This window comes from Watersipora subatra, chromosome 7 (genome assembly GCF_963576615.1).
Source record: "Watersipora subatra chromosome 7, tzWatSuba1.1, whole genome shotgun sequence".
Lineage (NCBI taxonomy): Eukaryota > Metazoa > Bryozoa > Gymnolaemata > Cheilostomatida > Watersiporidae > Watersipora > Watersipora subatra.
Window position 1 is genome coordinate 6,826,992 of NC_088714.1, and position 24,346 is coordinate 6,851,337.

A 24,346-nucleotide genomic window follows, 5' to 3' on the forward strand; every position below is an offset into this window, starting at 1 on the left:
CTTACGGTTCTATAAAATTTATCAAATCTTTGAACTGAGAATAAGCTCTCACAAATGTCATTACTTGCTGAAATCAAATGACTAAAAGACTTGGTGCTACCAAGTCTTTCTATTTGTCTAAAAAACTAGATATAAAAGACCCTCACATAAAAAGCTACAGCTCCCTAGCTGGCTCACACTTTTCTGTTTATGTACTAAAGACCTGACTCTCAGCACTGGTACAGAGAGTGATCAAGGTCAAGGGAATGTTAGAATCTATTTTAATAACACTAACTTTAAATATACCAATTGAAATTAATTCTTATTTGTTAGAGTATGGTATTTGTACATAATATATATTTTATAGAATGACGTAACATCGAGGTTTTATGTGCTTAGTAAAAGTACACTAACAGAATATTAACAGCCACAAAGCTGCAGTATCAAGCCATGTTTGAAGTACACAAGGAAATGCTCCGCTATCAGCTTTATTAGCCGTCATTTGTCGTAGCCATTCCATTCATTTTCATATTTCGGAGTCAAGTACATGAGTGAGCTCATCCAAACAACAGAAGTACTAACAGTACCTTAGAGCATATTTACAAAAGATTATTTTTGAAATTATTAAAATGAGGTATATCAGTACAACGTATTACACAATTATTAGGAAAGACTAACAATTCAGTAGTTCCCATCTGTCACGAAACATGATTCTACTAATAATAGACTTGATTGATGTATTTGTTGTTCACAGATCAAAACACTCTTGCAACTTGCTAGTCATAGTCTGGCTATGGGAATGCACTGCTAGATCTAAACACACCCCTCACATAATTATTGTCTTATAACTAGTCTGATACATGAGTTGTATCTGAAGTCATCTCTTTTTGTTTACTGCATATCAGGGCGTTTTATCTTACATTTAGCTAATTACAAGGTGAAATAGTCCTGTAGGCATGTTTCGAATAAGCAAATATATCTATGCCTCTAACTAAAAGCCAACGAAAAATTTAGATATTTTTTAGATAATAGAATACACAAACTGATTTACAAAAACATCTAGAAGATAGATTCATACCACAAGCATCCATTGTCTTGCAGAACTATTTTTTCGAGTTTTTAAAAACACTAAATAAATTTTTTAATTATTGTGCATGTCAAAAAAGATGCTGTATTATGCTACTGTATATGTCTAATAAAATTTTGTCCTAAATGGAAATATATGTGTTTCTACTAAACAAGCTTAATTTACTGCAATGGAATGTTGACGCCAACAATAGCTTATCTCTGTAGGTGTTAACATGTTCCAATGTTTTAGCTCAAACCCTATGCCAGATATGCATGTTGGTTTGTTGTTATACTCTGTGATGTGCTCATTCTAATCTGTAAGCTGTCAAAATATGAGTATTTAGTTAGTTAAGTTTGTCGTACTGAAGATCAGATGAAGTTATCAATAGAGTTATTTTTAGCGTAAGGCATCATCTAATTCTCATAATTTTCTCATTCGGTTAAGACTAAACGGACTGCCAGAAATATTTGATGAATCTCCTTAGCCTTAGCTGACTTTTGTTGACTACAGTTGTTACTTTGGTGGGGGGGGTATAGCTCTTATTCACTGTAATGACATTCTTATTATATACTTTTACATGTAAATACTAATATACACACTTGGAGTTTTTATGATTTCTGCACAGAACCATCAATAAATATTACAATTATTCTAGCTTTCTACTAATTACGCAAAGTTTGTCATTAAAAATGCAAATTATCACTAGTAAGAAAATCCTCTCTGTCTGACCATGTCTCTCTATTTTTTTCACATTCCTGTTCTTTTTCGTTCTTTTTCTTTCTTTCACTCTCTCCCTCCCTCTTTCTCTCCCTTTCTTTTTCTTTCTTTCTCTCTCTCTTTCTCTCTCCTTCTCTCTCCTTCTCTCTCTACTTTCCGCTTTCTCCGTCTATCCATCTCTTTCTCTCTTCATCGCTCGCGTTCTCCCTTTCTCTCTTTCTTGCTCTCTTGGGTTCTCCCTTTCTCCCTCTCTTCCTCTTTCCCAATCTCCCTCTCTCTCCCTCTTTGCCTCTCTCACTCTCTCCCTCTATCCCTCTGTCCATCTCTTCCTCTCTTCCTTTCTACCTTTTTCTCTCTTTTCCTCTCTTTCCACTCTCTCTTTCCCTCTCTCTATCTCTCTCAATCTTCCTCTCTCTACTCTCTCAATCTTTTCCTCTCTTTCTTTCTCTCTCTGTCTCTCTCTCTCTCTCTCTCTCTCTCTCTCTCTCTCTCTCTCTCTCTTCTCTCTCTCTCTCTCTCTCTCTCTCTCTCATCTTTCCATCTCTTTAGCTCTCTCTGTCTCTCCTCTATCCTTCTCTCTATCTCTTCCATTCGCTCTCACTCCCTCTCTCTACCTCTCCAACTCACCCTTTCTCACTCACCCTTTCTCCCTCTCTCACTCTCTCCCTCTCTCCATCTTTCCATCTCTCACTTTCTCCTTTTTCCCCCTTCCCTAAGTTAGTTCCCAAATGTTGCTTTAGTAACAAATGAATCAAATCTTGATCTTTTCTGTATTGCGAGTTCAATGCAAATTTGTGCAAAAATAATTTTATTTTTACATTTGGCATATTCTGCTTTTATCAAAAGGAAATTAAACTATCAACTATGCTGAACATTTTGAATGGAAAAAACTGTTTCTGGTACTATAAAGTGCAATATGCTGTGACTAGGTCAAATGTACAGGGTTTTCCTAAATCAGCTGATCAGGTGCTAAACATACCTATTGTGGCATAAGGCACGTACTGATAGGTGGGATTTTCTGTGTAACGTTGAAAGACCGGTAACCAATGATAATTATGCAAAGGGGCCGTGCTGTCAGCTGTCTTGCATACATGTGGATCAATCATGTCGACACTATCCAATTACTCACAGCCTTGGCATTGTACATTCTGTCTGTGCTATTGGCCTATTCGAATTGCAACATTTTTGAAGTGGCGTTGTACTCCAACTTAACTCAGCTGCCAACAGACAATGTCAACGTGAAGCCAGACTTTTATCTCATCAGCAAGTTCTTTAAATTGAGCAGACAGAATTAAGCCTAACTTTATTGGCGTCAACTAGCAATCATCTGAGTCGATAGAAATGGACGGATACTCCGAGCATGAAACTTATGAACCTAGATCAGCCAGCGAGATAGTGACAGCTAGCATGTGCTTGGCAGTGCTTATTTTTATCACAGTAATTGGGAACATAACAGTAATCGTGGCAGCAACGACCTACCACAAGCTGATAGAGCAGCAATCTACTCTGTTCATTATAAACCTTGCTGTCGCTGATCTACTGGTAGCTTTCTTGATAATGCTGAGTTCACTTGTGACTGTGTCATTGGATATTAAGCCTCTGGATGTAACCAAAACCTCTCTGGCAAAGGTAGGTATCTGTTGTTTTATAACAAAACATCTTGAGCACCAACTGCTTCCGGCTGTTAACAAAGAGCTTCGCTGTTGGTGTTTAACTTAGGTTAAGTAGTAGAGGGATCTACTAGGTCAGAAGAATGATGTTTGGTATCACTTTCTGACTTTTTGTCAAATAGTATTTTCAAGTTGGTTTTTACTTACCTATTCTTGTTGATAGCCTTTATTAGATAAATGATATTCCTTTTGCTATCATGGTGAAAATTGTCAAGTTTAAAACTCTAAACCGGCAGCTAAACTTTAAGCAACACTAAATATTGGCTACACCTTTTAGAAGTATTGATGGCTGCGAGGTCATCAGTGGCATCAGCATGGTGCTAGGCATGCACTTTGAGTCTATGTAACAGCGCTTAATACATTGTTACATAGACTGAAGCATAGTAAATTACTTCAAAGTACTTTTTTGCAGGAATTTTTTTTATAACTTATAAAATTACCCTTCAGCCGTCAGTGTAAAGGTTTCACGAGAGAAAGCACAACTAAAACGATATGATTTCATCTTAGTCATTAGCAAGAAATTGACACGCATCCCGTAAATACCAAAGCATTGGTAGTAACCCCTAGACAGACAGAAATTCCCAAGGTATTTTTTCAATCTGACAACTTATCATTCCGCTATGTATTGATAAGGATGGCTGAGGGGTTTGTGTTCAAGGTTGAAAAAGCTGTTACATAACAGATCAATGCATTCCTCAAGGAGTAAATTAGCATTTTCTAAAACAGCAACTATCTACGGAGAATATAGATCCCTCTAACCAATGCGTCTCCTCAGTAACCTTCGATTTGAACCTGTCAAGATTACACGTTGTCACGTTGCTTATAACTAATTACCTAGAGGATTGGTCTCAACGCAAGAGAATGTTTATTAGCTGCCTCAGTCTCCTGCTAAATATCAAACAATCATTGAGTTAATGGTAATTCTATATGGTGTTGCTTGTCATTAAATTTAAGGTTTGCTTTAGTGCCACCCAACATATCCTTCTCCTGGTCTAATCACCTCAGATGTTGTGTTGTTCTTTTGTAAGGATCTGTCACACTTAATCAAAACTACTAAGTTCAATTTGTTTGACTTATATGCAGTGTAATTCCATCTAGAAAAAATTAACATAGTTAGCTGATGAATGCATGTGAGTGAATAATGATGATGGACAACTTTATGAATCACACCCTGCCTCTGGAGGGTTTATAACAGATGTGTGAGCTGATATCAACTTAACCTGCCTCTGGATGGTTTATAACAGATGTGTGAGCTGATATCAACTTAACCTGCCTCTGGATGGTTTATAACAGATGTGTGAGCTGATATCAACTTAACCTGCCTCTGGATGGTTTATAACAGATGTGTGAGCTGATATCAACTTAAAAACAATCTTGCACAAAATTTTAGTTAACTTTATGAAAAAGTATCAGTAGTTTCATTTATAATTTGTCATTTTTTTATGTTTTGGGTAATGTGGCTGCCAGGATGTTTCAAGATTAAAATCAACAAACCTTGATTTCGGTTAAAATGCTCAAAAGAAAAGTGCGTGCAAAATGACACTACTAGTTGCTATAATTGCTCTAATTGATATCGGCTATTGTGTTCAAGTGGCAGCGTCACACGTCTCTATTCTGTCAGTCTTTTTGTAACTACTATAGATGTCACACTCGCACTCTCATTTGATCTGAGTGTTTGAACTGAGTGTTTGAACTGCGATCAAGATTTGTCGATTTTAATCTTAAACTAATCTGGCGGTAAGATCACCTCAAAAATCAACAAAATTGCAGATGATAGAAAAATACTAATTATTTCTGATAAAATTTTCTAAAATTCTGTGCATGTTCATCTTTAAGACTGAGCTGGGATCAGTTGTAGATGACAGCCAGTTATAGATGATAGCCAGTTATAGATGATAGTCAGTTATAGATGATAGCCAGTTATAGATGACAGCCAGTTATAGATGACAGTCAGTTATAGATTATAGCCAGTTATAGATGATAGTCAGTTATAGATGATAGCCAGTTATAGATGACAGCCAGTTATAGATGACAGTCAGTTATAGATTATAGCCAGTTATAGATGATAGTCAGTTATAGATGATAGCCAGTTATAGATGACAGCCAGTTATAGATGACAGATATAATCAGGGTAGCTCAGTCAGGGCACTTGACTGAGCTACCTCTGATTATATTACTGTATTATATTATATTATATTGTAGCGTGTTATAAAGGTATTACTGATAATACTATTAAAACATGCTACACAAACCACAAGTCAACATTTAGACATGCACAAAAGCAATCTAGCACCGAATTGAGTAAATACGTACGTAGCTTGTTGGAGAACAACATTGATTTTAATATATGATGGAGAATTATTAGAAAAGCAACATCATTTAACTGTTCAAGTAACACATGTAACTTGTGCTTGTGGGAAAAGTTTTACATCATTCGAATGAGTTGGCTACATTGAACAGGTGAAATGAACTGACATATACATGCAGACATGTAGACAAATTCTTGTTATTCAACCACAAGACGTAATCTTTAGTAAGTCCATGGACTCTATGTAGTTAAAAATTTCAATCTGTTAGCTACTTCACCTCTATTATATAAACACCTGTAGTTAATTGACATATTTTATCTGATGATTGCTTCTTCAGAGCATTAAACTATTAGTAATAAAAGTGTTTTAACCATAAGTTTTAAACTTCCGTTTCTGTATATATATATATATATATATATATATATATATATAAAATCGTTTCTTTACCCCGGATACCCCGTATGGGTGGTAAATTCTGCTCTAACTCGGGTCTCCTACCAGAGACCTGGGAGTTTGAGCACTCGCCTCAAGATCTTAGCTGTTCCCAATAGCGCACTTTTCTGCAACTCACCTGAGTTGATTGCTGTTGGTATTTGGGCAAGCCACATTTTATGCGCCGGTGTTATTGCGCCCAGTGCCCCAATGACTACTGGGATTACAGTTGTTCTTACATTCCAGCATTTTTCAATTTCCTCTCCAAGAGGGAGATATTTCTCTACCTTTTCTTTTTCTTTGCTGGCTATATTGTAGTCATTGGGTACTGCTATATCTATTATAGTAGCCCTCTTGTTCTCCTTGTCTACCACCACTATATCTGGTTGGTTTGCTAGGACATGCTTGTCAGTCCGAATGTAGAAGTCCCAGAGGATCTTAGCGCGGTCATTTTCATTCACCTTACCAGGAGCTTCCCACCAGTGTTGTGGTTTATTAAGGCCATACTCATCACATAGACTTCTATACACAATACCTGCGACATGATTATGCCGCTCAGTGTATGCGTTTCCTGCTAGCTGCCTGCATCAACTGATGATGTGTTGGATGGTCTCAGGTGCATCTTTGCACAGTCTGCATCTAGGATCGTCTCTAGTGTGATAGATTTTCGTTTGGAGTTGCCTTGTTGGGAGCACTTGCTCCTGGGCTGCCATGATTAGCGACTCTGTATTGGCCGTTATATATATATATATATATATATATATATATATATATATATATATATATATATATATATATATATATATATATACATATATATATATACATATATATATATATATATATATATATATATATATATATATATATATATATATACAGTATGTTGAAATGTTGAATACATATGTTGAAATGATAATAATAATTTGTGCATAGAAGAATTTGTGTATAAAAAAGGTTACTGTTCCAGCAGAAGATATCCATCAGAACTTTGAATACGACACTGGTACCTCTCGATACTGGTACCTCTCAATACTAGTACAAATGTAACAATGAAATATCAGACCGTCTCTGTCTGACTGAATGGAGAGAAAATGTAGAGGGTCTTCCTACTCTAGATAATACAAATGTCCACGTGAAAAGTATTAGCTTTTACCGATTTAGCAACTGAACCTTACGGAAACCGAAAATATAAGTTCACTAAAACATAAAAAACTTGTTTCAACTAAACATTGTGTTTAATAGAGTTAATAGAGTCCATAGAGTTTCAACTAAACATTGTGTTTAATAGAGTTAATAGAGTCCATAGAGTTTCAACTAAACATTGTGTTTAATAGAGTTAATAGAGTCCATAGAGTTTCAACTAAACATTGTGTTTTATAGAGTTAATAGAGTCCATAGAGTTTCAACTAAACATTGTGTTTAATAGAGTTAATAGAGTCCATAGAGTTTCAACTAAACATTGTGTTTTATAGAGTTAATAGAGTCCATAGAGTTTCAACTAAACATTGTGTTTTATAGAGTTAATAGAGTCCATAGAGTTTCAACTAAACATTGTGTTTTATAGAGTTAATAGAGTCCATAGAGTTTCAACTAAACATTGTGTTTTATAGAGTTAATAGAGTCCATAGAGTTTCAACTAAACATTGTGTTTTATAGTGTTAATAGAGTCCATAGAGTTTCAACTAAACATTGTGTTTAATAGAGTTAATAGAGTCCATAGAGTTTCAACTAAACATTGTGTTTCATAGAGTTAATAGAGTCCATAGAGTTTCAACTAAACATTGTGTTTTATAGAGTTAATAGAGTCCATAGAGTTTCAACTAAACATTGTGTTTTATAGAGTTAATAGAGTCCATAGAGTTTCAACTAAACATTGTGTTTTATAGAGTTAATAGAGTCCATAGAGTTTCAACTAAACATTGTGTTTCATAGAGTTAATAGAGTCCATAGAGTTTCAACTAAACATTGTGTTTTATAGAGTTAATAGAGTCCATAGAGTTTCAACTAAACATTGTGTTTTATAGAGTTAATAGAGTCCATAGAGTTTCAACTAAACATTGTGTTTTATAGTGTTAATAGAGTCCATAGAGTTTCAACTAAACATTGTGTTTAATAGAGTTAATAGAGTCCATAGAGTTTCAACTAAACATTGTGTTTCATAGAGTTAATAGAGTCCATAGAGTTTCAACTAAACATTGTGTTTTATAGAGTTAATAGAGTCCATAGAGTTTCAACTAAACATTGTGTTTTATAGAGTGAATAGAGTCCATAGAGTTTCAACTAAACATTGTGTTTTATAGAGTTAATAGAGTCCATAGAGTTTCAACTAAACATTGTGTTTCATAGAGTTAATAGAGTCCATAGAGTTTCAACTAAAAATTGTGTTTTATAGAGTTAATAGAGTCCATAGAGTTTCAACTAAACATTGTGTTTTATAGAGTTAATAGAGTCCATAGAGTTTCAACTAAACATTGTGTTTTATAGAGTTAATAGAGTCCATAGAGTTTCAACTAAACATTGTGTTTTATAGAGTTAATAGAGTCCATAGAGTTTCAACTAATCTGTCATTTAGCGTGCGAAATCAAAAAAAGGGTGTATACAGTATATACAGTAGTAAGAGCTATGAATGGTAAGAGCCTTTGTAAACTTGTGCTTAGACAAATGTATTACAAACCCAATTGGTTGCAATATTCGTGAGTTCAAATCCAGCAGGGTGTGAAATTTTGATTTCAAGACTTTTAATTGCTATACCCGGATATACCAAAGGACATACACACATACGCAATTTTTGAGATATATATATATATTTATTTTTTTTACACCTGTACTTGTCTATTTTAAAGTTTTAATACAAATTGGTTCTTATCTTTACAAAGGTATAAGTTCAAAACTTTAAACCATTGTACAAAAAAGCATTTAAAGGTTTATCTCTGTCTTTAGCAGGCCAATAATTACTGCTGACTGTATAGAATAGTTTGTAATATAAAAAGGCAACAGCTTTCATCTTGATGGACATGGAATAAAAAGTTGTAAAAAAATACAAACAACATTAACGAAACTTTTTGCCGTTAGTAATAAAAAGGCTATGGAAAAATATTTTATTATAGATTACAGGGAAATATGGTGAGAGATTATTTTATAATTTCAATAAATCTTCATATTTAAATATTGATCTACTTTGCAGTTTTCGCCATAGCAACAGTGATACCTTCATATATATTCTCTGATTTGACGCCTTACCGTAGTTTCTGAATATCCAATTAACTCTTTCTAATTTTGTAGTGCTGCCAATAACAAGGGCTCTTTACATGTCATTTAGCTTTGCGAGAAAATGCCATGCCCAGAGAAGAATGTTTACTAATAATGAAATCTGCTATGTCTATAAGTTACGAAGCCTACATTAATATTTTCTACTAGCGCTACAAGCAAAGAAAATCTTGCCGATGCTCTTTATCAATAATTTCTAACGATGCCATTGCTCTTGGCTTTGAAGCATGACGCTATAGCAAACTTATTACCGTCGACTTTCTGAAACAAAAAAAAACAAGTATTCCATGAGTACAAACAGCATTACTCAATAGAAGGCGCGTTTTATAATATGCCGAGGAATGGCAAATGGTAGGCAACTCTCATTACCTCTTATTGTTTATCGGCTGATTTTTAATACCCGGACAACGGCGGGTAGCACAGCCAGTAGCCATATAATATAACGAGATGCACTTTTCAACTAAAAGACTTTAGTGCTGTCAGTTGGCTCCCATAACATTCGTTAGTATAATAAATCCATGGGTGTCTGTCTGTCCGTCTTTCTGAAGTCGTCGTTTGGGGTTAGGTATAGCAAGAATGCATCACGGAGGATCCAAATCTGCACTGCAACATGAAGCACTACTAGTCAGCATGCTGCTACCTGTCCCAATTATTTACCTGCCACATGGAATGATAGAATTATTGTGCACATACTTATCCTCTGTGGTTCGTCGGCCCACCTGATAATCTCGCACAGCATACTAGCCTGCCAGGGGCGCTAATACCAATACTAAATAATTCGGTTTAGTCAGTGGGCTTACATAGCAATCTTCTCTTAAGTCTTTACTATAATAACAGCTGTGTCTGTCTGTCCAAAGACACGCTTACAGGTTAGGGAAAACAGATTGCACCACTCGTTCACCTTGCAGAATCAGAAAATAATTGTGCACATAGTACACATGAAGATTTTTTACCGAGCACTGGACTGCCAGTGTAATATTGTTACTAATAATCCAAGCTGTTTTGAGAAACAATTTTAAAAATACAGTAATTCTACAAAATCAAAAAATTATATAGAATTATTTTCAAAATTCCCAGGTCTCAGCATTAAAAGACCTTTATTGACAGGGATGTTGGTTGCATGTTGCAGGCACTGTGTTCAGTACAATGCGCTATCAACTACTGCTTGATAGTGGTGTCCATGATGACTCTAGGGTTCATCTCAATAGACCGATATTTACACGTTGTCCACCCCATGCGCTATGGTCAGCTGATGACAGTTGGTAGAATCAAGGTGATGCTTGCTTGGACTTGGGTGCAGGGTCTAATTATTGGTGAGTCAACTATGAGGGTGACTGAAGATCTTTAAAAATAGCTGACACAAGCTGCTGCAGCATCCTTTTGACCTTACTAAAGCCTGGTTCCCATATCGAATGCGAGACCTCAGCGATAATCTTGCGCTGCAAAACACTTGCGGCACTAGGCTTGGAGGGTAATGTTCACATAAAGCTGCGTTGCTGGTGATCGCATAAAAATGACCACTAACCATATATACCATCTCAAAAGTCCTGACCTTCACCGGTACCGTGCAAGTTGAACAGCGCTTAACTCTCGCGATGACCCCCGGCAACTACCAATGGTACTCGACGCGCAGGTTCACATTTAACCGCGGATAGCCCTGCGGTGCTGTCGCCAGTGCTTGCAGCTTATATGAGAACCAGGCCTTATTCTTCTGATCAGTTCATTTGCCTACATGTATTGGTAATTAGTGCTAAATATTTGATAAAGTACATTGTGCATTTTCAACTTACCTGGTATATAGAAACTACCAAGAGATGCTATTTAAAGCTTATGTGCTGCATTCAAGTGCTGTCAGCTATATATCAGAGTATCAGTAATCTACTACCATTCATATGATGTTTATATTACCATTACTATAATAAGAGTTGTGTTCATCCATTTGTCTGTCTGAAACCATGATGACAATGTAAAAAGTTTCCTTGCCTGATAATTCAACTCTGGCCATACATTTTACGAACCAACACATTAACCACAACACTACACAGCCAACTTGCCACTTCATTGAGTAACTATGAGCATACTGATAATTCCTGTCAGTACTAGTATGTATAATATGATACATTACCACAGGTTGTGAGTCTTTTAAGTCATATATAATCCATAGCAAAAATGCATCGAGAGTATGTTCAATAAAGAAATTTCCATAGACTGTACTATAATTGCAAAAAACTACATCGGTAAGCTTTAAATAGTTTCTAGTAAGTATTTTAAATAATTAGTTTAGTTTACCACATCAAGTATACATTCTAGGATTATTAGGATTTACTGCTCTGTCTCACATACTGACAGCTATCTATAAGAAACACTGGCTATATTTTCTTAACCAATATAAGGCTGACTTGCAACTGCTTGCCTTTAACTATAAGCTATACACTTATGTTAACCAATTTTGTGAAGACAATAAGAGTCCATAATTATGCTGACCCCTTGAAGATAGATGTTAGAGATCACATGATAATTAAAATTTGACCAAATATTACAAATAAAACAAAAGAGGAATGTTTCAAAAGGTTTGTCTACTCATTCCTTATCTGAAGGTCAAGGTCATATAAGATGCTATTTACAAAGTGAGAAATATCGAAGTGGCATTTCACTGGCAATTTTTGTAGGTTTCACACCTGTGAGCATGCAGTGGATCAACTATGATTACTATGAAATTGTCTGCGCAATATACTGGCCGTCGGAGAGAGCTGATACTTATGTGATTGTTGCTTGTATTACCTGCTTCCTCGCTCCAGGGCTAACTATGCTCATTTGTTACAGCATCATATTCAAGGTGAGTCAGCAAGGTTTTACAAAGGCACTGGTATCAGCCATCATGTTTCCTATTTATTTGTCGTTTATTCTCATAGTTCCAACTACCGGCATCAACTAAACTCCTTTATATTCCATGTTAGGCCTTCTACAATTCTACTGATGGTTTGAAAGCTGTTTGTATTTATGACAGCTAGAAAGTCAGATGCCAGAATGCAAGCATTACATGTTTTGATGTGGGTGTGAGAGTACTAGAGGATAAATTAGTTTTCTGTCACTGGAGTTTGTAATTAACTTTCAAAATGGACGCTGCATGAACCTACACAGATAATTTAAGATTGTATCGAGTTGCAATCGGTTGCTGCATACCGTCATATAACGGAATATTAATTACTTTTTCAATAACAATACACACATAACTGGCAAAAAGCTGGCATCTGTGATCGAGTACCATCTCGGAAGTTCATCATGCCAAGCATTTCATCGGTAGACTTTAAAACAAAAAGGAAATAAAAACTACACGTACGTTCTTAAAACAGTTGAATCGAATTTTCAGCAGCACATTTTTTGTGCTAGGTGGCTTTTGGTCAGGAGTCGAAAGCTATTTAAAAATAGCGAACAACTGGATTTGCCCATTTCCATTTACACTATTACCCTGGCAGTCCGGTGTATCATGGGTGATATCAGGTGTATGAAGGGAGATAACAGGTATATCATGGGAGTTATCAAGTGTAATAACTAATTGTATAGTTGTTACACGAGGTAGTATAGCTGCTCTTTGATACAGATAGTAGAGTGTTGGTCAGCGAAACTGAAAGTTTTCAGTTTGTATTCGGAAAAAAACAATCCTTTTTGTAACCTCCAACCAGACTCGTAATCAAGCAGACGGATAGACAGACAGACATACAAACAGAAACCACTCCAACTAAAGGAAAGATTAATTCATAAAACCGACATTGTTATAATGAGTGTGTAAGTAAATGTAAATGCTATGCTTTTCTGCATTGTTGGTCGATTTTTTCAAAACCTCATTCACATAAGCTCCATTCTTTCTGCCAGGCTGCCAAAAATTATATTGTTATAACATTAAGATATATGAGGAAAAATATTTAGTTCATAAAAACTGGCCTCTTAAACATAAAAAAAAATAAAAAGGGTATTAATGGGTCGCGGTCACAGAAACCATGGTTAAGTCGCAAACCACGAAGTTGAGTTATCCGACATTGAAGTTGCACTAACTGAATTTATAATATTGGTAACGATTTTTGTAACACGTGCATCTGGACCAATCACAGAGAGATCTTTCTGAATCTGAAGTCAGTTTAGCCAATAGAAGTCTTTAACCCTCGGAAAACGCCATTAAAACCGTTGCTATGCTAAACAGGAAGTACTGAAAAATGGCGTCCGATAAATATAATCGTTTCTTTTTTGCCAATTTTAAAGATAGCTTTGACATTTTGGACACTTATAATGAGTACTTTGGTATTCCAACTGATGTCAAAAGCAGTGAAAGTAAAGGGAACTATGATGATATTTTCCTAACAATTCTTACAAGCTTATTACAATATTTAACTCTAAGAATAATTATTCGATTTTATAAGAATGTTTTCAGACTTAATTTTAAGAACAATCATTCGAGTTTACAAGATCGAAGTATATAGTGATCGATGGTGTGCAATATGTTACTGTTGTTATTTTTCTAAAGATTTTGTTGATGATTTGGCTGTGCCCAATATCACGATACTGCCAAGCCGTTTTTAATATCTGCAAAATTAAGTAATACGTTTTTTTTTATAAATATAAAGCTATTTCTATGACAACCAGCTAAAATCTGTTTAGATTTTTAAACGTAGCATAATTTTTTGAATATAAATACAAAAATCTAGACAAATATCACAACTTCTTGATATTTGTTGCTATGACGTTTTGAAGTGTAAACAAAATTGTGGATTGGTTTTTGTTTCTCAAACTTTAACGCCAGTTTTCTCGGAACTATGTTTTCGCACTAATGGTAAACATGCATTCAGTTTTTTGACCATAGAATCTGCTATAATTAAGCTAGAATCAAATTTTTTTTTGCAAAATAGCTGCGAGAAATTTCTCCTTCTACTAATGTAGATAACTCTAAATCTTATAATCCCGACTTAACCATGGTTTCTGTGATCATGACACATTTGATTGTAGGTATCTGATTAAATATGAATGAAATCCCGGACATCACCAGTTTTATTGCTGGTGAACTATACATAGAAGCTGACATGTTGTGACAAGTGGCTTGTAAACTAAATACAAATCATCGCACATTTTAAACTTCATTGGCCCTGCTGTTACTATCAAATGGACATGATTCAGTTGAATATAAACAGTTAAACTGTGCCTAAGCTAACATGCGAACATGTTTGCCATGTTAGCTTCAGCTAACATGGCAAAAGGTTTGCTGCCAAAAGTCAGACTACTAGATTGATGGGTTCTTCAGCAACATAAATTACTACCCAGAGCTTCCATTTGAGGTTAGAGTTAGTTCAACCTTCTGGTCTTATGATGCTAGTCTTCTAAGATGGGAGTTGTGGTGTCTGTAGCATCTGTAACCCTCTGGCTGGCTAAGGTCAATTACCAACTCCTCTAATTATGTACCCGACGTTCATCACAACACATTGACATCGTGTATGACACGCTTCAGCTTGGGGTTCATAGGTTAGTTTTATCCGATCTGGAGAGTGAAACCTCAGTTGCACGTGACATCTTGTATGACACGCTTCAGCTTGAGGTTCATAGGTTAGTTTTATCCGATCTGGAGAGTGAAGCCTCAGTTGCACGTGATGGTGGATAAAATGTAGGCGCCTAATGAGTACCATTGATACGAATTCATTTCGCAGCTGCTAACTATTTTTGGAAAGAACTCTGTCTGATTATATTCATAAGATTTAAGCTAAAGATAAATTAAGCTTATGAATTTTTTCTATGAACCTTGTATTTGCTTGTCTTACCGTCTAAAGTCTTTTAGTGCTAAGTATGTGTGCTGGAAGGGCATTGCTTCCATTGACCTTGATCAAGGCAACGGCTTATGCCGAGTGTCAATAACTGTTGGCACCATAGTTAACGCTGCCGTGATGTTACTGATATTCATATTACTATTAATGTTTCAAGGACTAGTAATTAGCCAATCAGAACACAATCAGCTTACTTGTTGAGCAGTGGCAGCAGTAATTAGCACTTGCCCTAATGGTATCAGTGCATTATAGTAACATCTCTGAATGGAACTAGAGGCTGACTTCTATTTTGCACCCTCATCTACGGTCTAAAAAATTCTGGTACAGACTCTCTTGGGCAAGAGTATCTGGCACAGGGTTTCCGGCGCAGATTTATCGCCAGACTTTAGCGGTGCTATTTTTACGCGGAAGAAATTATTTATGCTTATATATAATAAGTAAAGAAATAACACGACGACAATAACAAGAAAATTCAAATAAAATTTTGTTCATGAAACATCTTTTGTAAGAATACATATAATTATGTAAGAAATACACAAGGAAATATAATTTGAAGATTTATTTCGGTTCTGTGTATTTTACTCATTCAGTAGAGTAACATTCAGTACATTTAACAGGAGCAGCTTCAATTGATGCAGCTGATGATCCGTTGCTAAAGTATTTTCTATCGTTAAGGACTTTTTTACTTTTAATCGCTATTCTGTTAATTACATGAATGTTTGTGCTAACATCACCAATTTTGACTCAAGGATCTCGTGAACTACATCTGCCAAATACGTAAATTTAGTCGTTATGTACAATCTTTTTTCGATTTTGCTAACATTTGTTGAGCCATGATAACTCAAAACAAAAGATGAATAACTTCTGCAAATGCCTGCGACAAGACGTCCCGCGCCATGCATCGTAAAATAAAATAACTTGCTGGAAATTTAACTCGTAGACAGAAATAATAAAACGACAAATTTGATTTAAAGTTGAACACGAGAAAGGAAACATGTAGGAAGAGCATTCTGCTGATATCCTATTTCACAAAAAATACAAATAAAATAATTTGTTTTTCTTTAATGTTTGAACTTTAACTTTGTTTGACAACCTATTTGCGAGTCTTTGATCATGTACTGCATCATACACTGCTCTACCACATCTGCTGTCAGCAAGCAATCTTTGTTGCAAGTAAGAGTGCAATATGTACTGGTTGTGCTCAAAGTCAGCTTAGGTTTAACATAAGTTGTCAACAGAGCAGCGTATGGCATACTTTCTATGTACTTTTAACGTAGCCCTCTCTTGACTCATAGATTTGAAACATAGAATTTAAAACTTCCAGAAAGAAACATTTTAAAGAACATATTAACAACTCGATGGGAATATTTTATATATTTTTTGCGTACTTGTCGTAACTTGCGTACTTGTGATTTCTTGCGTCACTTGGGCTGGGTGAGATTGATTCAGTTAGGTAGGCTAGCGCATAAAAAGGGTATAAAACTTAACTTCACACAGAGTTATCATGTCCTGACATAGTCGACAGGATTTCTGCTGCAATACTTATATCCTAATATTTACCTTACAGTCATATTATACTCTTAACTTTAAACAGAAATGGGTAAGGTACAAGTAGCGTGCTAGTTGCTCAGGGCATTGCTAATATACAACAGGTGCCTTTCCAGATACACCATGTGGGAATATTGTTGATTGCATTTAAGCTATATTTGAGACTAGATGTATGTCCGGCGGTGCACCGACAGTAAAAACGTTTCTGCAGTGAAAATCTATTTTTAATCAACATATTAATATACCATTCTAACTTTAAATAAAGGTGTTTTGTTATTTCTGTGTACTGTGTTTATTTTTGTATATTTTATACTGTATCGGCTGCAGTGCCTACTACGGAGTTATACTAATTGAATTACTCATAAGTTGGAATTTAAGCATTTTTCTTCACATGTGGACATACACTTTTTTCTGGTATGGCTTCACGCATCACACTAGCAACACTGTTAAGCATGCAGCCATGAAAGATTGGCGTGTGTAATAAGTATGTGCCCAATTAATTCCATAGTGTAGCTGGTTGGACAGTATAAAATATTGGATAAATGCGTGTTTCCAGAACTGAAGGTTGCAATTTCAAATCTAGTGTACAGAGTATTCTTCATTCCTAAAACTTTATCGCTATATCTGGCCACATGAACAGACAGATAAACAAATACTGAGATATATATATATATATATATATATATATATACTAGCCAAAGGCCTGTCGTTGCTTGTGTATTAAAACGGCTTATAGTTAGTGGAAGGTAATGTAGTTGCCTGCCACCTGCCATTAGCCTGGCACACTGCTCATGACTAACTTGAGTAGGTTAGTATCCGTGTTGTTAAACTTAATAATAAGAGCAGTGAGAGCAAGCTTTAGTGAAATTGCGTAACGCAGAGTGCCATGCATAATTTAATCGAGATAAAGGCTCGTATCCCTAAGGCATCCATTACAGCTCACGGAGTTTAATTTGTTAAGTTATTGCCTGGTAAATGGGAGGTTCCGAGATCAAATCCGGCGTGAAGCGGATCTTTCTTTTTTAGAATTTAATATCTATAGCTGGAAAGACAGAACGACGAACTTTAAAATTTTTTACATATTGATAGATAAAGAAATTACTTGCAAAATGTTTATTTTGCAAAATTGTTAAAAGCTATATCTGATTTTATTTTCAACAATAAGCCATGAATCAGTGTATGGCTAATGATGATCAGCTTTATTGTTGTGACAATTTCGTTTCTTGTTCTGCAGAACACGGGTGCATTAAATTTAGCTTCATTTGATGATTATAATTAGGTATAATATAACAAATATAATTTAATTAAGTTACAAATACTACAAAATTTAAGTGAGTTTAGTATATAAAGTTACCATAAGCGAGAAGAGAACTCTAGAGAGAACTCTAGAGAACTTTTGTCCTCAGAATGACACATATTTGGTCACTAAAGCAGCTTAGGCTCTTACTTATTTGTACCTCTATGTAATTTGTGATGGAGTGCAAATACCAAAAGGTCAGTAATAGTTTATTTTATTACGTTATGTTTATTTTTTGCAGGAAATACATAAGAGCATGTCCAGAGTCCCACAGAATAGTATTAAGCAAAGGTAAGCATTTATTATCCATTTTTACAAAGGTGATTATCCATGTTTACAAAGGCCCATCTCTCTTTCTATTGCTTGCCTTGAACAAGTAGTTTACTAATCTGATTGGCCAACAACTTGTCCAATGGGAGCCAATGCACTGAAATGAAGCCTCAGCTCAATAATCAAGTTTTGCGCAAAAAAGGCAACTCCCTGAAATTGCTGCAGGTAATAAATTTTAAAACAGATGCATACTGTTTGCATTTATTTCTTTGGATTTGAATTGTTTCCAGACTCTTCAAACATTGGAGCTTAACACATGGATTTCCTGTATGTAGGGAGTATGCGACAAGGCGTCTGATTCCAAACACCTGACCTTCCACATATTAGGATAATTATGACAATTTTTACTTTGGGCTACAGGCTAATTGAGTTGGTTAGTGTATGTTGAGAACTGGTGAGCACATATATGGTGACCTACCATTAAAGTTGATAGCCCGTACTCTTTATAAATACTAGTACCCTGGTTGTCTAGTTTGCTGTGAGAGACAGTCAGGTGCACCGATAAACCGGAGAGAATAGGTATGTCCACAATTATTCCGAAGTGCTGGAAGGTGGTTGATTGGCCGAGTTGTTCACGCGTCGGGCTGCAATGCCAAATGTCCGGAGTTTGACCTAGATCCAATCTTTTATTACAACACCCAACCCTGGATTTGGACACACAAATGAACAGACTTTGATTGTTGTAAATATTTTAATGTTGGTAGGCTGTATAACCATATAGTTGTTTTATAGAAAATGCATTCTCAAATGCTCATATGACTAATGCCTCGTAAACGAACTGTACATGTGTGTTCCTTCCAACAATAAATGCATTGATCAGATTCTTACAAAGCTTGGCGTGAATTGTCTTCTCTATGTTTCAGACGAGACAGTTCAAGTAGCTCCAACGACCAAATGAAAAATTACACCAAGCAGAAAACTAGTGCCAATCAACATCAAAAGATAATCCGAAGCCTTCTCGTGGTCGTCATCATATTCTTTTTCTGTATGACACCATTTTGTGTAACCAAACTGATCAAGGTAATTCGTAACCTATCTTTAGGGAACATATCTGCCAGCCGAGCTTTCTGACAAGTCTGAGAACAATATTGTGACATGTTTTTCTTCAAAAATAAACAATGAAGACTGCGATTAGCTTAGAATTAATTACAAGCTCACAAGTAATATCGAGGCAAAGGTTCTGACTTTTGAAGGTGTGTGATGAGACAACAATTTGGAAGTTCATTCCGCGAAAAGAGGGCAATTTCACCAGAAGGGAAAATACTCCTTGAAGTGAATTGTAATAAAGCTGCTGGAAAGATTTAGACTTTAGATAACAGCCGTGTTTTAGATCGACGGAAAGTTTGATAAATATTTTTTAATTTTAACATTACATTAGGCCTAACCTGAATAATTTGACCTGATTAATATGACTATATTTGCATCCATTTCAACATTTCATAGAGATTTGTAGCTGTTTATTTCATCAAACTTTGTAGAAATTCTCGTTTCATAACCTCAGTTCACGGTGCCTCTTCTGAAAGTGGTAGTTTTTGATTTGGGTTGGCTGCTTCTTGTTAATCTTTGCCGCCACTGGCTCATTTGACTAACCAATAGTGGTCCTGAATAGTCACTAACCAATAGTGGTCCTGAATAGTCACTAACCAATAGTGGTCCTGAGTAGTCACTAACCAATAGTGGTCCTGAATAGTCACTAACCAATTATAGTGGTCCTGAATAGTCACTAACCAATTATAGTGGTCCTGAATAGTCACCAACCAATAGTGGTCCTGAATAGTATTAATGATTGAAAAAGCACTCATAAAACGCCAGTCTTTTAATTTAAAATTTCCGCCTTTTCAAATACTACCTTAGTATACAGTACTGTTTCCTTAGTTTCAAATGGCTTAAATAAAGAAACATGTCAGTATTTTACGTGTCTTATGTTTTGTCATCCCCATTTGAATTGTGGAAGTAGAAAAATCGTTTTACTTTAATTTGATTTAATTAATACAGGAATTGGTTGAGAAGTAATAGTATACATTAAATAAAAGATTGACTTTATATATCTCCAACATTCTTGGATGGTTTATTGATACATTGAGATGGTATCAAACACGGTTAATGCTCAACCAATTACCAAGTTTTTAGACAGCAATCCTGCAGCGACTCTTTGGCACACCAGCACCGAACTATGTCGAACAAGTACACTAGCCTGGGGACACAGGCTAGTCATGTTTCCATAGGGTGCTAAAGTAGAGCCATGGTTGTGCGATGCCTCAGGTCAACAAAAACAATTTCCCTCTATGAAGGAAAGTAAGACCTATGCGCACACTTACATGTAGGTGCGATGCCGATGGTCAGTAAAACTGTTCCCATTGGACATCACAAAGGTATTTCACTTCCAAACAGCGACACTGAATCACTACAGAACGAGAACGATGCGGCTGCTTGTATGATGGCATTGAGGCGCCATTAGGGGATGTCTCGCTGAGCTATTCCTCTATAAAATTTAGTAGTTTTTCCAGATGACACGAAGAGGATTTTCGTCAAGTGGAAATAAATTCAGCTGCTTTTCTGCTTATTATTCCACATGTTACAACATTTTTAATGATAACCGTTAGTGTGTCAAGGCAAACCTGAATTGAGGGTGTAACATCAACTGCCTGTTGATAGAAGAAGTTAAAAATGATAAGGCATTATGTCCTGAATCCACTGAGCAGTAGAAGTTGCTTATGTATGCAGTCGAGAAACATATATGGGTTGATCTACTTTCGTCTATTATGTACACAAAAAGTTTTCAAATCTTTTACTTTTCACACGACGTCTAATAATGACATCTAGTGACGATGCAAGAAATGCCAGACAAATTAGATATTAAAAAACATCTACCGGTATATACAAGAAATTCATGATTTCCTTTCTGAATTTGTAGGTACTAGAAGGCAGGGTGGCTGGCTGGATTAACACTCTAGCCACCTTCGTACAACTCACTGCGAGTGCGTGTAATCCTTTCATCTATGGCATATTTCGTACAGAGTTTCGTAAGGCCTTCAAATCTCAGTACAGCAAGCTAATAGATAAACTCGGATGCTCGATTCTCCGGCACGATCTGCCCAAGTCCGGTTATGGCGGTGCCGTCATCAGAATAATGAGACATTCCCAAGAAATAAAATGCCACCAGAGTGGTCAGAACCAAGAAAAAAAGAATGGAGTAAAACGACTGGCAACCAAGTACATAACAGATTTAAATCAGCTGACAACTACAACCGATCGACAGACACGAGGGTTGATCTCTAACTCTCCTCAACCAACTACCGATGATGAACTTAAGTTAAGGGCCCCGAACAGGGTCGTCTCGTGTCAACACCAAATGAGTGCTACTGTGTCAACAACAGTACTGCTGCCTACCTTAACAGAAGTGCAAGTAATTTAGCTATGCTACATGACCTTTACGACAAAAAACTATTTTGCCTGCCTGGTAGGCCGCTAATATAAAACAATGCTCAACAACAATAATTATTGTGGTCTTCTTCACAAACCAGCTGAAAGGTTCTAGTTTTTGCATGAGGTAAAATTTTGTAAATGCATTAATTCTTGTAAAATTTCAATACGTTCTATGCGTAGGTTGATATGAGAAGACAGCTACATGGAAACCTAGCAACTCATTCAGCATATTGCTTGAAAATCCAAATTATATTTTGTTGTTATTTTGAAACATGATTGGCTATTTGAATTCAATCAATTTAGATGGTTAGTACAAGAAGCAACTCTTTTATTTTCATACCTCAAACACGTGCATGCATTTTTATATTTTAGCTGTTAAAAACATGAAGTCCTGCTATATCTAGAAAGAGAATAAATGTTTAGCACTAAGAATAACATTTCAGACCAACTTAAATGTAGACACCTCAATGCGCATTCATGACAGTTCTCATAAAATGACACCTGTCAACACTTGTCATCATGTTTCCAACTTTTCACTAAACAATGCATGAGTGAATAACTTCCATAAAGTGTGATGTGTTTTAGCTGATCGCTTATGAATGAACCATTAATATCACTGCACCAGGTCTCCAAGACAATACTTAACGCATTACAAGCAAACAAAATTGGAAAAACTACAGCAGTGTTTTATTATTAGTTGTACTGCTATTTACTATGTTATGTTGGAATTTTGTTCCCCTCTTCATGCTTCATCAAATCCAAATGACTTAACTCTTCCGCTACCAAAAGCCGATATATCGGCTTTTCAATAGCCGATATATCGGCTTTTCAATAGCCGATATATCGGCGTTGCACTTTTCTTTAAATTACGAAGCCTATACAATAGCTAGACGAATCAAATTTTGTAACCAGTGAAACAACCTTGTTATTTCTTTCAAAAAACTTTCTATTGATAGCAAGTGATACCAATCACTTGCTATCAATAGAAAATCTTTTGGCTAATTATTTTTAACAATTCGCGGTGATAGAAGTACCAACCGTAAAATGATATATCGGCTTATCAGTATGGTTTCACTTTTCTTTTCATTACGTAGCCTACACATTAGCTAGACCAATCAAAATTTGTTTGCAGCGAAGAAACCTTGTTGCCAATCCCGTGCACTTAAAAGAAAATCTTTTGGTTCAACGATTCCATTTCTATTTACTTTTCAAAATGGCAAAACCAGATCGTTATCGTCATGACAAGGAAAAACATATTGCATTCGCTCAACGCAAATAAAACGTTAGATATTGCACAAGAGTGGAATTCACTTTGTACTTTTCCTATAAGAAATTTTTTTTGAATAAGATGCATTTGACAGTATAACGATAATTGTTTTTATTCTCGAGATATTGCTAAAATACTAGCGGTATATCGGCTTTTCAAAAATTTTGTTTTATTAATTCTGGCAGAATATTCATTCTGTAAGATTTCAATACGGTATTGAAAGAGTTAATAAGATTCCACAGGATTTTATCAAATCCCTTGGAATTTGATAAAACTTGCTGTTTCGTCCGAGGTTATAACAAGGAATGACAACTACCATGTTTCATACACTGCTAGTATAAGACAATGAATTGTGGAGAATAAAAAGGGAACAATGTTATATCATTAATTTTATTGATACAGTATTGACAGTTATGTACAGCAAACATGAACTGGGAGGCACTAGCGCTAGTTCTCTCTCCGCTCTTATCTGTAGGAGGTAAAGGAAGAGCTCCTACAAACAATTTAGGCCAAACTAAATACAAATAAAAGAAACATGCAAAGGAAAAAGGTCAGCTGTCAGCATGACCAGAATGTGGCAGGAGGGTCCATGTATGACCATGGTGCTCATCATTATGGTAACAAAAAGAAAGCGGTGAGGGCTGTACGTAAACCAAAACCTAAATGCGTACATAAATCAAAACTAACCATAGTCTCAACTGAAAGGTAAAAATATATCAAATAGAGTAGCTAGTCAGCATGACCGAAATGCTGTCACAACCGTACCCTGTATTCTCAGTAAAAAGTGCAATTCAGTGCGGATACTAACAATTCCCAACGGTGACCACTAAAATCCTTTATTAAATGACACTAGCTGAAGTTCCATTGCAAAATCCGAGAGGTTATCAGCTAAGATGATCCTCTCCCCTCAATTGATGAGAGCAAGAGGATATCAGCTAAGATGAACCCATTAGGCTAGAGATTAACAATTCAATGTCGGTTGGTTGGAAATATCATGAGAACTTACAATAGTTTAGTTATAATATCTAATAATGCTACAAGATATAATATATAATCTATATATATTACACTATATAATATAGTATAATATATAACGGATCTAATACACCTATAGTTTAGCTTATACCTTATAGTACATACATGTATAATTTAGCTATATTTAACTAGGTTAGCATGAGTAACACTGCTAACATGTGACCAAAGCTTTAATGTCATGTCTCGGCACCTA

General features: G+C 35.7%; 2 protein-coding genes across 2 annotated transcripts in view; one reads left to right on the forward strand and one right to left on the reverse strand.

The window, feature by feature from the left end:
- The first annotated feature begins 3,106 nt into the window (after window positions 1-3,106).
- LOC137400380 (D(1) dopamine receptor-like) lies at window positions 3,107-21,840 on the forward strand. The gene is made up of 6 exons (XM_068086707.1): window positions 3,107-3,394; window positions 10,576-10,759; window positions 12,116-12,282; window positions 18,337-18,386; window positions 19,289-19,445; window positions 21,340-21,840. The coding sequence occupies exons 1-6, from the start codon at window positions 3,107-3,109 to the stop codon at window positions 21,838-21,840; spliced, it is 1,347 nt and encodes a 448-aa protein (XP_067942808.1).
- Window positions 21,841-23,495: 1,655 nt separating this feature from the next.
- The window catches only part of LOC137400381 (nuclear pore complex protein Nup214-like), a 44,494-nt gene continuing 43,643 nt past the window's right edge, over window positions 23,496-24,346 (reverse strand). Inside the window, exon 27 of the mRNA XM_068086708.1 lies at window positions 23,496-23,611. Coding sequence (XP_067942809.1) covers window positions 23,584-23,611 — 28 coding nt within the window. The 3' untranslated portion in view covers window positions 23,496-23,583. The remainder of the gene's footprint in view (window positions 23,612-24,346) is intronic.

What these genes read in the sequence shown, in the direction of transcription:
- LOC137400380 (XM_068086707.1), top strand. Translation starts at nt 3,107, where the DNA reads ATGGACGGATACTCCGAGCATGAAACTTATGAACCTAGATCAGCCAGC. An exon ending in CCAAAACCTCTCTGGCAAAG is followed by an intron (nt 3,395 to 10,575) that starts GTAGGTATCTGT and finishes TGCATGTTGCAG; the next exon opens with GCACTGTGTTCAGTACAATG. An exon ending in GTGTAACCAAACTGATCAAG is followed by an intron (nt 19,446 to 21,339) that starts GTAATTCGTAAC and finishes CTGAATTTGTAG; the next exon opens with GTACTAGAAGGCAGGGTGGC.